This window comes from Cervus canadensis, chromosome 27 (assembly GCF_019320065.1).
Source record: "Cervus canadensis isolate Bull #8, Minnesota chromosome 27, ASM1932006v1, whole genome shotgun sequence".
NCBI classification, from domain to species: Eukaryota; Metazoa; Chordata; class Mammalia; order Artiodactyla; family Cervidae; genus Cervus; species Cervus canadensis.
In genome coordinates this window covers 28,483,854-28,497,802 of record NC_057412.1, presented here as the reverse complement: position 1 = coordinate 28,497,802, position 13,949 = coordinate 28,483,854, and the positions used below count along the sequence as shown (strand labels likewise).

Below are 13,949 nucleotides of genomic sequence, written 5' to 3'. Positions count from 1 at the left end.
TTAATTTTCATGGTTTCTTATATTATTCAAAAGATATCTCCCATTATTTAAACTTTATTATATTCTTGATCTTTTTCTGCTTATGTATAATAAAACTTTAGATACATTTGACATTTATAGAATATTTGGTTTAGCTTTTGCTATGAATGTTCACAATAGATTTTAAACTAGAAAATTTACTTTTAAGTAAACTTTAAAAAACTTAAAGGACAAATATTCAGTTAAAGGAGTGTATTACAGATATGAATATTATACATCTCCTGTTTTAACTTTTAACAGGGAAGACACAAATGCCACACCTGCCATTGCTGTAAGTTTTTATGTCCATACTAGGGCCTTCTGATAGTATACAGTACTTTCAAGTTAGAATCAAGTTTGGTCTTAAAATCTTTCCTATAATATGACTAAAATGGCTACCAATGAATTGGATTTTGTGTTTTTTTTTTAAGATCCAAAACAAACTTTATTCATATAGGACAATAAGGGTATTAATAACTCAAATACGGAATAATCAGATTTTGGGTCAACTAGAAGTCACCAAGATTATTTTAATGGAAGCAGTATAAAATTACATTTGGTATTTTTCTCAGTTCTCTGGCATTCTTCAAGCTTGCAAAGATTCAGTACACTTTAATTATAGCTTGCTGATCAGCAATAAAATGATCTGATGTCCTTAGAAGTCAGTCTCTCACAAAAAAGACATTATATCCAAGCTCTATCAAAGCCCCAGCCAGCAAGGCCCATAAAGGAATGAAGACATAGGACAGATTCATGGTAGTAAACTGTTCCAGTTTAGCACAGAGTGCAAGACAGAAGGCTAATTTAAGTAACATTGCAATGAGGTACCAGGCTTTTTTTTTAATATTGTGTGATCCATGTCGAGGGTCAAAGCCAGACTTACATCGCCCAGCCATTTTCACAATCAGCATGACAAGAAGGATAGTATCAAATATCCAGACTGGAATAAATATGAGGAACCAGTTCCAAGGTGCCTTCTCATCCAGCTTCAACACCAACATGATCAAGAAGAGTAATGTGAAAAGCCAGGTGAGTAGTACTCTCTGAGCCAAAGACATTCTCATTTAAACAGTTTAAAGAAGCTGTTGCAGGGTTGAAAAAAGGAAAATATACCCCGGCAGTTCCGCTGTCTGGAGAGCGGACAGGGGCTCGAAGATCAGGAAATTCGCCAGTTTGGATCCTTGGCCTTTTCCACACTTCTTCCCCCATTAAATCCAGAAGCCATCACATGATAGTCAAGAAAAAGAGACCTCAATTTCGCCGCCGGATTTTGTGTTTTAAAACCAGTTGTTTATTGGTTGTAAATTTGTTTTCTTAATAATCATTCAGAGAGTTTTTCATAATATACACTTCTAGGTCTGCTCCCTGGAGATTTTGTTTCAGTGGATCTGAGATCTGCATTTTGATTAAAATCCCCAATTAATCTTTAAAGTGTCAGGTTGACATATATTTAAGGTTGACATTTAGGAATATATGGCTTGAGACACTCAATTTAATGATCTTCTCTTTGTGTTTTTACTTTTTACTTATATATCCATACATTGGTTTATTATTTGTGCTTATTTACTTAAGTAACACTATGGACTGGATGTCTATCCACACAATCTACATGTTGAAGCCCTAATCTCCAGTGTGATTTATCAGGAGATGGGGAGTCTAAGGAAATAGTTAAGACTGTGAGTTGATATGATAAGAGTAGTATTCTTATAGGAAGAGTACCTGAATGTTCACTCTTTTTCTCAGGGTGTCTGCACCTAGAGCAGAGCATATGGGGACATGACAGTAAGACAGTCATCTGCAACCAGGAAGAGAGCCTCACCAGAAACAGATCATGCAGGCACCTTGATCACAGACTTCCAGTCTCCAAAACTGTGAGGAAATAAATATCTGTTATTTAAGCCACATGGTATATAGTATTTTATTATGGCAGGCTAATGAATACACGCAATAAATGACAGTAATTCCTATTAATCTTTGCTTTTTAATCATCATATTTGTAGTAGGCTTTTTCTCATTTCCAGGAAGGCTTCTGCATGACTTTCATTTAAAAATCCAAAGGGGTGAAGCATAACAAAAAAATGAAAAACAAGACAACAATATTTGTCAGATGTTAGCCAAACAAATAGTTATTGAACAAAAGTAGCCAAAAGGTACAAATTTCAAACAGAACCTGGCATGGAACAGCTGACTGGTTCAGAATTGGGAAAGGATACATCAAGATTGTATATTGTCACCCTGCTGATTTAACTTATATGCAGAGTACATCATGCAAAATGGCAGACTGGGTGAATCACAAGCTGGAATCAAGATTTCTGGGAGAAATAACAACCTCAGATATGCAGATGATAGCACTGTAATGGCAGAAAGTGAAGAGGAACTAAACACTCTCTTGATGTGGGTGAAGGAAGAGAGTGAAAAAGCTGGCTTAAAACTCAACATTATAAAACTAAGATCATGGCATCCAGTCCCATCATTTCATGGCAAATAGATGGGGGAAAAGTGAAAACAGTGACAGATTTTATATTCTTGGGCTCCAAAATCACTGTGGATGGTGACTTCATTATGCAATTAAATGACACTTGCTCTTTGGAAGAAAAGCAGTGGCAAACCTAGATAGCAATCGCACTTTGCAGACAAAGGTCTGTATAGTCAAAGTTATGATTTTTCCAGTAGTCATATATGCATATGAGAGTTGGGCCATAAACAAGGCTGAGAGCCAAAGAATTGATGTTTTTGAAATATGTTGTTGGAAAAATCTTTTTAGAATCCCTTGGAAAGCAAGGAGATGCAACAAGTCCATCCTAAAGGAAATTAGTCCTGAATATTCATTGGAAGGACTGATGCTGAAGCTCCAATACTTTGGCCACCTGATACAAATAGCTGACTTCAAGAAAAGATCTTGATGCTGGGAAAGGTTGAGGGGAGGAGAAGAGGGTGACAGAGGATGAGATGGTTGGATGGCTTCACCAATTCAGTGGACATGAGTTTGAGCAAACTCTGGAAGATGGTGAAGGACAGGGAAGCCTGGCATGCTGCAGTCCATGGGATTGCAAAGAATTAGACATGACTCAGTGAATGAACAACAGCAATGTAATATATGGCATGATGGCTATAATTAACAGTGCTATGGTATATTTAAAATTGATAAGGGTGGATTCTAATAATTTTCATCACAAGGGAAAAAGTGTAGCTATGTAGATGATATATAGGTGATAGATGTTTGCTAAACCTACTCTGATAAATATTTCACAATATAATGTCAAGTCATTAAGCCATATACCTTTAACTTATTCAGGGTTGCATGTCAAAAGTGAAAGTGAAAGTTGTTCAGTCATGTCTGACTCTTTGCCACCCCATGGACTACAGAGTCCATGGAATTCTCCAGGCCAGAATACTGGAGTGGGTAGCCTATCTCTTCTGCAGGGCATCTTCCCAACCCAGGGGTCGAACCAAGACTCCCGCATTGCAGGCAAATTCTTTACCAGCTGAGCCACAAGGGAAGCCCAAGAATACTGGTGTGGGTAGCCTATCCTTTCTACAGCAGATCTTTCCAACCCAGGAATCGAACTAGAGTCTCCTGCATTGCATGAAGATTCTTTACCAACTGAGCTATCAGGGAAGCCCTGCTGGCTCAGATGGTAAAGAATCCACCTGCAGTGCAGGAAACCCAGGTTCAATCCCTGGGTTGGGATCCCCATATGTCAATCCCTGTATGTCACTTGTATCTCAATAAAATTGGAAAATAAAAGAAATTTATTAAGCAGTAGGAGAATCAGAGATTTTTTTTTTTTTTTTAATGAATTAGATCTCATAAATGAACAGGAGTTGGAAGATAGTATGAGGGGGAAAAAAATTTCTGGAATGGAGAAGTTGGTGACTCAAAACAAAAGTCTGTACTGGTGCACAACTCAGAGCTACAGGAAAATGCAAAAATTTAAGCATATCTGGCAACTGAAGAAAAATTGATGTGGGAGGAGTAAGAATGTCTAAGTAAAACCTGTGGAAGCTGCCAGCTCTTGGGAAGTTTTTATTTATTTAACCTTCCAAATCTCATGTAAGTTTTACTCTTGGTCATCTGTAATCCAAAACCCTGAAGAGGGGATTCATGGAAATAACACACAACCTTAGCTACATGGACAAAACACAAAGCATGCAGGAACAAACAAAGAAAACTGGAATTTGGCATTCTTAAAGGTACAGGTTAATTTTCTTCTGTGATTCTTCACAATAAAATAGAGTGCAATAATAAAACACTGACTTGGGAATCAGAAAAATGGAGGATAATGCTCTTTATTCTTTGAATAGCTGTGTACCACAATGCAAGTCTTTCAACATTTTCAGAATAAACATTTTCTTATATGAAATGAGGTTATTAAATTAATGATGACTGAAGTCCTTTCCTGGCCTAAAATTGTATTATTCTCTTTGTTATTGTTCTTTGTCTCTTTGTTGACCATAGCAAAGGAAATCTAAAAATATGGTTAACCGCTGGAGTCTTCAATGTATTAGAGGCCTGAGACAGTCAAATGTAAAGTACATTGTTTATCTTTGGTGCTTGTATATTACATGCTCTTCAAAGTCTTACATTCTCCTTCTTTATCCCAGAGAAGATTTGCTTTACTAACTCATTCATGCTCTAGACCATTCCTGGCTGTGATATTCATTAATACACACCCCATTTTAAACTCTGCATTTATAAAAGTTGTTACAGGGTAATAGAATTTAGAAGATAACATTTTGCTCCCATTAGAATAAAACAGAAAATAATATACTTTCTTTTAAAGTATCATATTATGTTTAAAATAGTTTCTAATTATTTTCTATTAAAATCATTTTGATTAAAAATTTATTATTATGAGGGAGAATAGACAAATCTCTTACAAATGAATCCCAGATTCATGAAGACACCCCATCCTCAAGAAGGTGGAGCTAGTCTTCCCTCTCTTGAGTGTTGGTTCTGTTTTGTGACTTGCTTTGAAACTGCAGAGTATTACAAAGGGGGGCAAGAGTAACTTTCCATTGTGGAAAATGGGCAAACATTGCTTCCAGTGAATAACTTTTAACATTATCAACAATGAGCCCTGTTGGTGGCTTGTACTTCCAGGATATTTGGAACATGGTTCTTTACCTCTGTGGTCTTCCTCCCAATCATATAACCCTAGTTTTAATGCCAATGGGAAACATCATATAAACTCCAATTAAATTACATGGTATCAAATACCTTACCAGAACTTCTTAAATATGTAAAGTTATAAAAAACAAGAAAATTCTAAGAAATGTCACAGCCAAAAAAGCCTAAGGAGACATAATGATTAAATATAATCTGTCCTGGATGGGCTCCTGGAACAGAATAAGAACATTAGGGGCAAACTTGTGAAGTCTGAATTAAGTGTGGAATTTAGTTAATAGTTATATGCCAACTTTGGCTCCAGGGTTGTATCAAATATATCATAATAATATAAGATGTTAAAGATAAAAGTGATGAAGGGAATATGAGAACTCTGTACTGTTTGCAATTTAAAGCTAAAGTTTATGAAAAACATAAATTATTAGATAAGATGTGTAGTTATTTTATTTTTATTCACTGAAAAAACATTAGATGCTTGCATTTATACCAGCACACACATTTAGATTTGATTCTTAAAACAAACAAACAAATAAAACAAAGCTCATCACTTGCAAGTATTTGGCCCATATTGTTTTATAGTCATAGTTAATTAGAAAGGACTGTGTTTTTCCGACATGGGCCAGGCGGTTCACCAAAGTTTCCATTCAACCCATCTATCTCATTTAGTTTGTCTTTCTATTCTTCAGGCATTTACATTTATAACTATAACCAAGGTGGAGAAATACTATGTTAAACCAAAGATGGAATATAGTCTCATAAAAACTGTAAAAATGTTTTATGTCTTGTGAAGAAAGAAGCAATTAACTCCTTCAAATTCCAATTTCTTGATTGTGCTGAAATATGCTTCACTGAAATATCATTCTTAGATACAAACGAGAATGTGTCAGGAAGTAATGTGTGACTAGGGCAGGATAGGCTGAGATGATAGCAGATTTTTAAAAGCTGGATATCAAAAGGTTAGCTAGAGCTCAGTCATAGAATAATGCTTCTTAATCTTGGTTAATCAGCAAATCACCTGAGAATTTGTTAAAAACAGATTTCCTAGGACAGTGTTTCTCAAAGTGAGGTCCAAATAATAGTAGAGCATCACTGGAAATTTTTTAGAAATTCAAATTCTTGAGCCCTATCCCAGGTCACAAACTCTGGAGAAGGAACTTAGAAGTCTGTCTAGAAAGCCTTCTCTGGTAGTTTTGATTTCAGGCTAAACTTTGAGAACCATTTCCCAGAAGATTTGTTTTAGTTATCTGAGGCAGAGCTTTATTTTATCTAGTATTTGTTTAGGACAAACCTGATAAAGTGTGTGGCAAATATTGCCCATGTAAAGATGCAAATGGTGTGAAGAGATATATGGATCCATCATCCTATTGGTTAGATCCTAGAACACAATAAATTTACTTTGGTGAAGAAATGTGAAAGAGTAATAATCAAAGAACAAGAGAATACATCTACATATAGTGCCTATAAGTTGATACTTGATATAGATTTCTCTAGTCAGCAGCAACTTCTATATCTTGTTTTTTAAACTACTTATGAACCATTAACCTTCCCTGATAGCTCAGTTGGTAAAGATTCCTCCTGCAATGCAGGAGACCCTGGTTCAATACCTGGGTCAGGAAGATCTGCTGGAGAAGGGATAGGCTACCCACTCCAGTATTCTTGTCTGGAAAATTCCATATATAGTACATGGGGTCACAAAGAGTCAGACATGACTGAGCAACTTTCACTTTCACTGTGAGCCATTATGCAGTAAGTGTGAAGAAGTATCTGTCCAATTCTTTTATCATCTTAGGTCTGTGAATAGAAAAAAAACTCTGGGCAAACTTCTGCAAAAGTTTTGGGAAGTCTATATTGGCATTATTATATACCTTTTAAATCTACAGATATACAGCTGTTGTATTTATGACAGGATAATTGGTATGTATTAAGCCAAGGCTATGGTTTTTCCAGTGGTCATGTATGGATGTGAGAGTTGGACTGTGAAGAAAGCTGAGCACTGAAAAATCAATGCTTTTGAACTGTGGTGTTGGAGAAGACTCCTGAGAGTCCCTTGGACTGCAGGGAGATCCAAACAGTCCATCCTAAGGGAGATCAATCCTGGGTGTTCATTGGAAGGATTGATGCTGAAGCTGAAACTCCAATACTTTGGCCACCTCATGCGAAGAGTTGACTCGTTGGAAAACACCCTGATGCTGGGAGGGATTGAGGGCAGGAGGAGAAGGGGACAACAGAGAATGTGATGACTGGATGGCATCACCAACTCGATGGACATGAGTTTGAATGAATTCCGTGAGTTGGTGATGGACAGGGAGGCCTGGCGTGCTGTGATTCATGAGGTCGCAAAGAGTCGGACACGAGTGAGCGACTGAACTGAACTGAACTGAATGAAGCCAAGACCTATTGGCCTTGAATTCTGATCTAGGAGCTTTATATAAAGTTAATTCTTTCTTCTAATGAGTATGATTTCAATAATTTAAAAATTTCATTAGCAAATTACAATAGAGTACTGGTTAAATTTCTTCTAAATTGAAGTATTATTGGAGTTGCAATTCAAAAAATGACAATTAAGAAGCATTTTTTTTTCTTTAAAAATTTTGTAATAAAAACATATGGATATTTTAAAAATATTAATTTGAATTAAGTCAATCTTATTAAATGATGGAATTTTCTGGAATAATTTAGCTTACATTGGTAGCTTGATTTATTCATTTTTCTCTATTTGGAGATGAAAATAGATCTTTGCGATGTTACCATGAGCAGTTGTATTTGGATGCTGTAGATGAGAACTCGGACAGCTTAAGCAGCAGTGGTCACAGTGAGCTTCCAGGTGCTGTCTCCTCCCTGACATTTGAAAAGAGAATTAAGCCACTTTAGATTAGACTATACAGGAGACACAGATGCTTAGGGCAAAGCAGTGAGGTGATAAGGAAGATGAGACAACTTTCTGCTAATGAAGATCTAGTTCTAGTGTAATTCCTTAATAAAAATTAAAAGAGAGGTGACAATATATTTTACTTAAAACTAAACTAAAGAGTTATTCTGGTTGCAATCTTACTACACAAATGTTGTTTGCTCAACATGGAGCTTAGGGAACCAGGTGGGTTTTTTCTAGTTTTTTAAAAATAATACTCCCCCCTCCCCTACATGAATACTTAATTTAGGATCAAAATATAATAAAATTAGTAATATTCTTATACTTGCTATATCTTTTTATTGGTTAAATCTTGATCTATTTCCAATCAGAATATACTTTTAAAAACTAAACTAAAAAGTATCCTGTCCATGGGTTTTTATTTGGGGAATGATAATTATTCTGGCTTTCAAAATAAGGAAAGCAGTTTAAATGACAATATAACCATATATGGGAGAAGTATCAGATAATATTGTGAAGGATTACCAATCACTTTATATCCATATTCTTAGTATCTTCTTTGACCTTCAATTTGAAAGTGTTTCTTTTTTTTTTCTTTTAATCTTTTGGTTTTTCTTTATTTTTTTCAGACCAAAACTATATTTGCTTTGATCCTCCCTGAGCTGATAAACATTTTCCCTCTTTTCTGTTTTTCTTTCTTTCCTTTTTGAGGTCCTACAGATTGTCTTGTTACGATGTTTAACAGCAGTGGAGCTTTTTTGCATTCATCTTTGCCTTTGTGTCATTGTGAAGGTCAAAATCTGTCAGGCTGCAGCACGTGTACTCTTAATAAGGCTTTCTTTTGCTTCTTTCACCCGCAGGCACAGCGCATAATTCCTCATGAGTGTCTTCTGTCACAAAGAAATACCAGGACTCAAAAGTACTTGAAATGAGGGGTTTGGTGGCTTAGTGGATAAAACCCCTGACCCTTTACCTCAGAGAACATGGCTTAAATTCAGACTTTCAATGTAAGTGAAAAGAGATTTATGGAGTTACTGATATTGCCTGTGCAGAATGTTCTAGAGTAAGACACAAAACAACTATAACAAAAAATCTCAATACTAAATTGACTTGAAACATCACTCATCTCTGCGGCACATAGCTTTGAAATTTAAAATTAGGGTTGCTTTGTAATCCTGCATTATTTATTATTGACTCTGCTTTTCAGAGTCTTCATCTCTGATCCCTTGCTAATTTCTTTAGTCTCACTAGAAAATATGAGAATTGTAATTAAAACCAAGGTCTCTATGTACTTTAAAAAGGAAACCATCATATCAAAGACCAGTATTTTTTCAAGTGTACCACTTTTAGAGTGCTATCCTTTATCCAAGGTGAAGAGAAGAGGTGTATTTCTCACAGGAACTGGACATCTGCCAACAAATATGTAAAAGTTTTCCTGTGAGAGAAGCGTTGTCTATAATTGATTTCTTTGGTGGTGTCTGGGTTTTCTCAATTTCATCTAGGCTTTGCACATGCCCTGATAGAGATGAAAAATAATTATATTAGAGTACAATGCATAGTGCAACCTCTTCAGCTCTGTGTGAGAGAATTTATGTATTAGCATTTGCAGATCCTGAACATAATACAGCAAAGATGACATTTGCATATGCAATCTGTAGTGGAGCCTTGAAAATAGGTCAGTCCTCTCTTTACATGAGAATAATAACAAAGAAACCTGGCGTGAAAGGTAGGTTAAAATGGTGATGTCATGTGCTGTATTTAAACACAAGTATTAATCATACTTTTTTTCTTATGACTATATTAATGCTATCATAGTAATGTTGTATGTTGGCTACAAATTAAATACATTCAACTATTGAATAATTGGTGTAAATTTTATGACATATATTTGTGTGAATAATTTTTAAAAATAAAGTTTTCAAAAAAAATAAAATAAAGTTTTCACAGAGCTTGGAATCACCTTCATGAGATTAAGCAAAATATTTTTGTCTTTTACTTTCTCATTTAAAGACACCTTTTCATAAAAGTGCAGCACATAGGCAGGGAGGTAGAACTATACATTTTTGAGGAAGAAATGTTGTACTTATCCATAAAATATTTAGCTGAAACCCAAGGACTTGATTAAGAGGGAAAATAAAGAAAGTAGAAAATGTTTTTAATAGGCAGTGTTGTAAGAAAGTGTTTCCATAGGTTAATAAGTTAATAATATTGAGAAGTGTATTTCAAGTTGAAAGAACACGTTCACTGAAGAAGCCACTCAGGTAAGCTGACGGTTATTTAAAGAAAATCATCCCAAGTTAGAAATCTCTTATAATCAATTCTACATCTGTCTATTAAAAGCAACAAACATCATCCTTTGAACTGCTCACTCTTTTTGCAGTTGTGTACAAAATGTTTTCATGTGTGTTTCATAGTGTGCCAGAAGGACCTGGTTTACACTTGCTAAAAGATGTGCATTCTATGTTGTTGCATTGCTACATAAAACAACCTTGGTAGAAGATTTAACAACATGGAGATTGTCAAAAAAACTAAACTTTAATTCATCTCCTCTACTTCCTTATTTATTTATTTATTTTAGTATTTATTTATTTGGTTGTATTGGGTCTTATTTGTCACATGCAGGATCTTTCATTGTGGTGCATGGACTCTCTAGTTGTGGTGTAGTACCCGTCTAAGTCTGGGCTTCCCTAGTGGCTCAGATGGTAAAGAATCTGCCTGCAATTGAGGAGACCTGGATTTCATCCATGGGTCAGAAAGATCTCCTGGGGAAGGGAATGGTTACCCACCCACTCCAGTCTTCTTGCCTGGAGAATTCCCTGGACAGAGCAGCTGCTGGACTACAGTCCATGGGGTCACAGTGAGTCAGACACAACTGAACAAATGACACTTCAGCTTCAACTTTCAGCTCTGTCCAAGTCGAGAGGCCAGAGAACCAGTAGAGATGATGATATAAGTTCTAGGTTGAAGGTAGGAGAAGATCAGTATCTTAGCTCAAGCACTGAGGCAGGAAGAGTCCCCTCTTACCCATCCATTTGTTCTATTCAGGCCCTCAGTTGGTTGATTGAGACCCATCCATACTAAAGAGCGCAATCTGATTTACTCAGTCTGCCTGTTCAGATGTGAATCTCATCTAGAAACAACCCCATAGACACACCCAGAATAATGTTTAACGCAGTGTCTGAGCATCCAATAGCTCCATCAAGTTGACACAACAAATTATCAAGAGGATTTATAAAAATGCTTCCCTCACAAATCTGATTTAGTAATTATAAACTGATTTTCACTATGAAGTAAAGAATGGTTATCCATTGGGTCACATTCCTTTTTCTCAGAGATCTATATGTTCTTTCCCCATGATTTACCTTAAACCCAAACTCAGTTAAAATACTATGTATTTTTATTTATTGGTATATATTAATGCACATGGTCTTTCTTCTTATAAGAATAAACTTTAATATCAAAACCTCTTTAAAGATTCAATGGAAAAAACCCAACAAATCCAAATAATTTATTGCAAATAGAGTAACAGTGGGATTAAAAATAGTTTCATAAAATTGGTAACATATTATTGTATAGGTAACCTCTTTTCTGATACCTTTTTTTAATCTACATGACTGTTTGAAAATGATTTAAAATGTTATAATTTTCTAAACTTTCTATATATACTAGTCATTGTATCTGTCTGGATATCAGCTGCATAAGCACAACTAATCTCAGCTTCCACTATGTTCTTAGAGGTCTTCTTAGTAAAATTTTCATGTTGAAACACAATTGATTGCTTTTTCATTTAAAGTCATTGTTTCCAAGTGAACTTCATGCCATATTTTCCAATATATGTCTTATATCAAGTAGAATACCGAGAACTAGAAAGCTCTTACTTGACATTTGAAGAAAAGAGCAAAAGGAATGAGTTTTTAAATCTGAAAAAAAATTTAAGTTAATTCAGTAGTGTTCATATTCTTTTCAAAATAGCACTATCCTTTATCAATTAATAAGTAGCATATTTCTGAGACAGGAGGGAAGGGGTCAGGGCACAAACCTAAAAAATGACACAGGCTTTGAGAGAAACAGGACATGAAAAAAAGGGGTTGGAACCAAATAGGCTCAATGCTGTGTACCTTCCAATTGGAATATAACATTTGCCTTTCAATGCTATGTACCAATGTTTTTATTATTATTATTTTAATTGGAGGCTAATTACTTTATAATATTGTAGTCGTTTTTACCATACATTGACATGAATCAGCCAGGCGTGTACATGTGTCCCCTGTCCTGAACCTCCCTCCCACTTCCCTCCCCATCCCATCCCTCAGGGTCATCCCAGAGCGCCGGCCCTGAGTGTTCTGTCTCATGCATTGAACCTAGATTGGCGATCTATTTCACATGTAGTAATATACATGCTTCAATGCTAGTCTCTCAAATCACCCTACCCTCACCTTCTCCCACAGAGTCCAAAAGTCTGTTCTTTATATCTGTGTCTCTTTTGCTGTCTAGTATATAGGGTCATTGGAGAAGGCAATGGCAACCTATTCCAGTACACTTGCCTGGAAAATCCCATTGATGGAGGAGCCTGGTAGGCTGCAGTCCATGGGGCCACAAAGAGTGGGACAAGACTTCATCTCTATCAGGGCATGTGCAAGACCACGTCTACGGGGTTGTACAGAGTTGGACACGACTGAAGAGACTTAGCATCAGCATATAGGGTCATCATTATCATCTTTCTAAATTCCATATATGCATTAATATACAGTATTGGTGCTTTACTTTCTGACTTACTTTACTCTGTATAATAGGCTCCCGTTTCATCCACCTTATTAGAATGAATTTAAATGCATTCTTTTTAGCAGCTGAGTAGTATTCCATTCTGTATATGTACCACAGCTTTCTTATCCATTTATCTGCTGATGGACATCTAGGTTGCTTCCATGTTCTGGCTATTGTAAACAGTGCTGCAGTGAACATGGTGGTACACACTCTCTTTCAGTTCTGGTTTCTTCAGTGTGTATGCCCAGCAGTGAGAGTGCTGGGTCATATGGCAGTTCTATTTTCAGTTTTTTAAGGAATCTCCACACTGTTCTCCACAGTGGCTGTACTAGTTTGCATTCCCACCAACAGTATAAGAGGGTTCCCTTTTCTCTGCACCCTCTCTAGCATTTATTGTTTGTAGACTTTTTAATAGCAGCCATTCTGACCAGCCTGAGATGGTACCTCATTGTGGTTTTGATTTGCATTTCTCTGATAATGAGTGATGTTGAGCATCTTTTCATGTGTTTGTTAGCCATCTGTATGTCTTCTTTGGAAAACTGTCTATTTAGTTCTTTGGCCCATTTTTTGATTGGGTCATTTATTTTTCTGAAATTGAGCTTCAGGAGTTGCTTGTATATTTTTGAGATTAATTCTTTGTCAGTTGCTTCGTTTGCTATTATTTTCTACATTTTGAAGGCTGTCTCTTCACCTAGCTTTTAGTTTCCTTTGTTGTGCAAAAGCTTTTAAGTTTCATTAGGTCTGTTTTTTGTTTGTTTGTTTGTTTGTTGCTTTTATTTCCAATATTCTGGGAGGTGGGTCATAGAGGATTCTGCTGTGATTTATGTCAGAGAGTGTTTTGCCTATGTTCTCCTCTAGGAGTTTTATAGTTTCTGGTCTTACATTTAGATCTTTAATCCATTTTGAGTTTATTTTTGTGTGTGGTGTTAGAAAATGTTCTAGTTACACTCTTTTACAAGTGGGTGTCCAGTTTTCCCAGCACCACTCGTTAAAGAGATTATCTTTTCTTCATTGTATATTCTTGTCTCATTTGTCAAAGATAAGGTGTCCATAGGTGTGTGGATTTATTTCTGGGCTTTGTATTTTGTTCCATTGATCTATATTTCTGTCTTCTTGCCAGTACCATACTGTCTTGATTACTGTAGTTTTATAGTATATCTGAAGTCAGGT

At 35.9% G+C, this 13,949-nt stretch overlaps 1 protein-coding gene across 1 annotated transcript; it reads right to left on the bottom strand.

The window, feature by feature from the left end:
• Window positions 1-436: 436 nt before the first annotated feature.
• Window positions 437-1,283, bottom strand: LOC122428765 (transmembrane protein 60). The gene has a single exon (XM_043448866.1). It carries the CDS (start codon window positions 1,080-1,082, stop codon window positions 681-683), a length of 402 nt encoding a protein of 133 aa, XP_043304801.1. The 5' UTR covers window positions 1,083-1,283; the 3' UTR covers window positions 437-680.
• Between the last annotated feature and the right edge of the window lie 12,666 nt (window positions 1,284-13,949).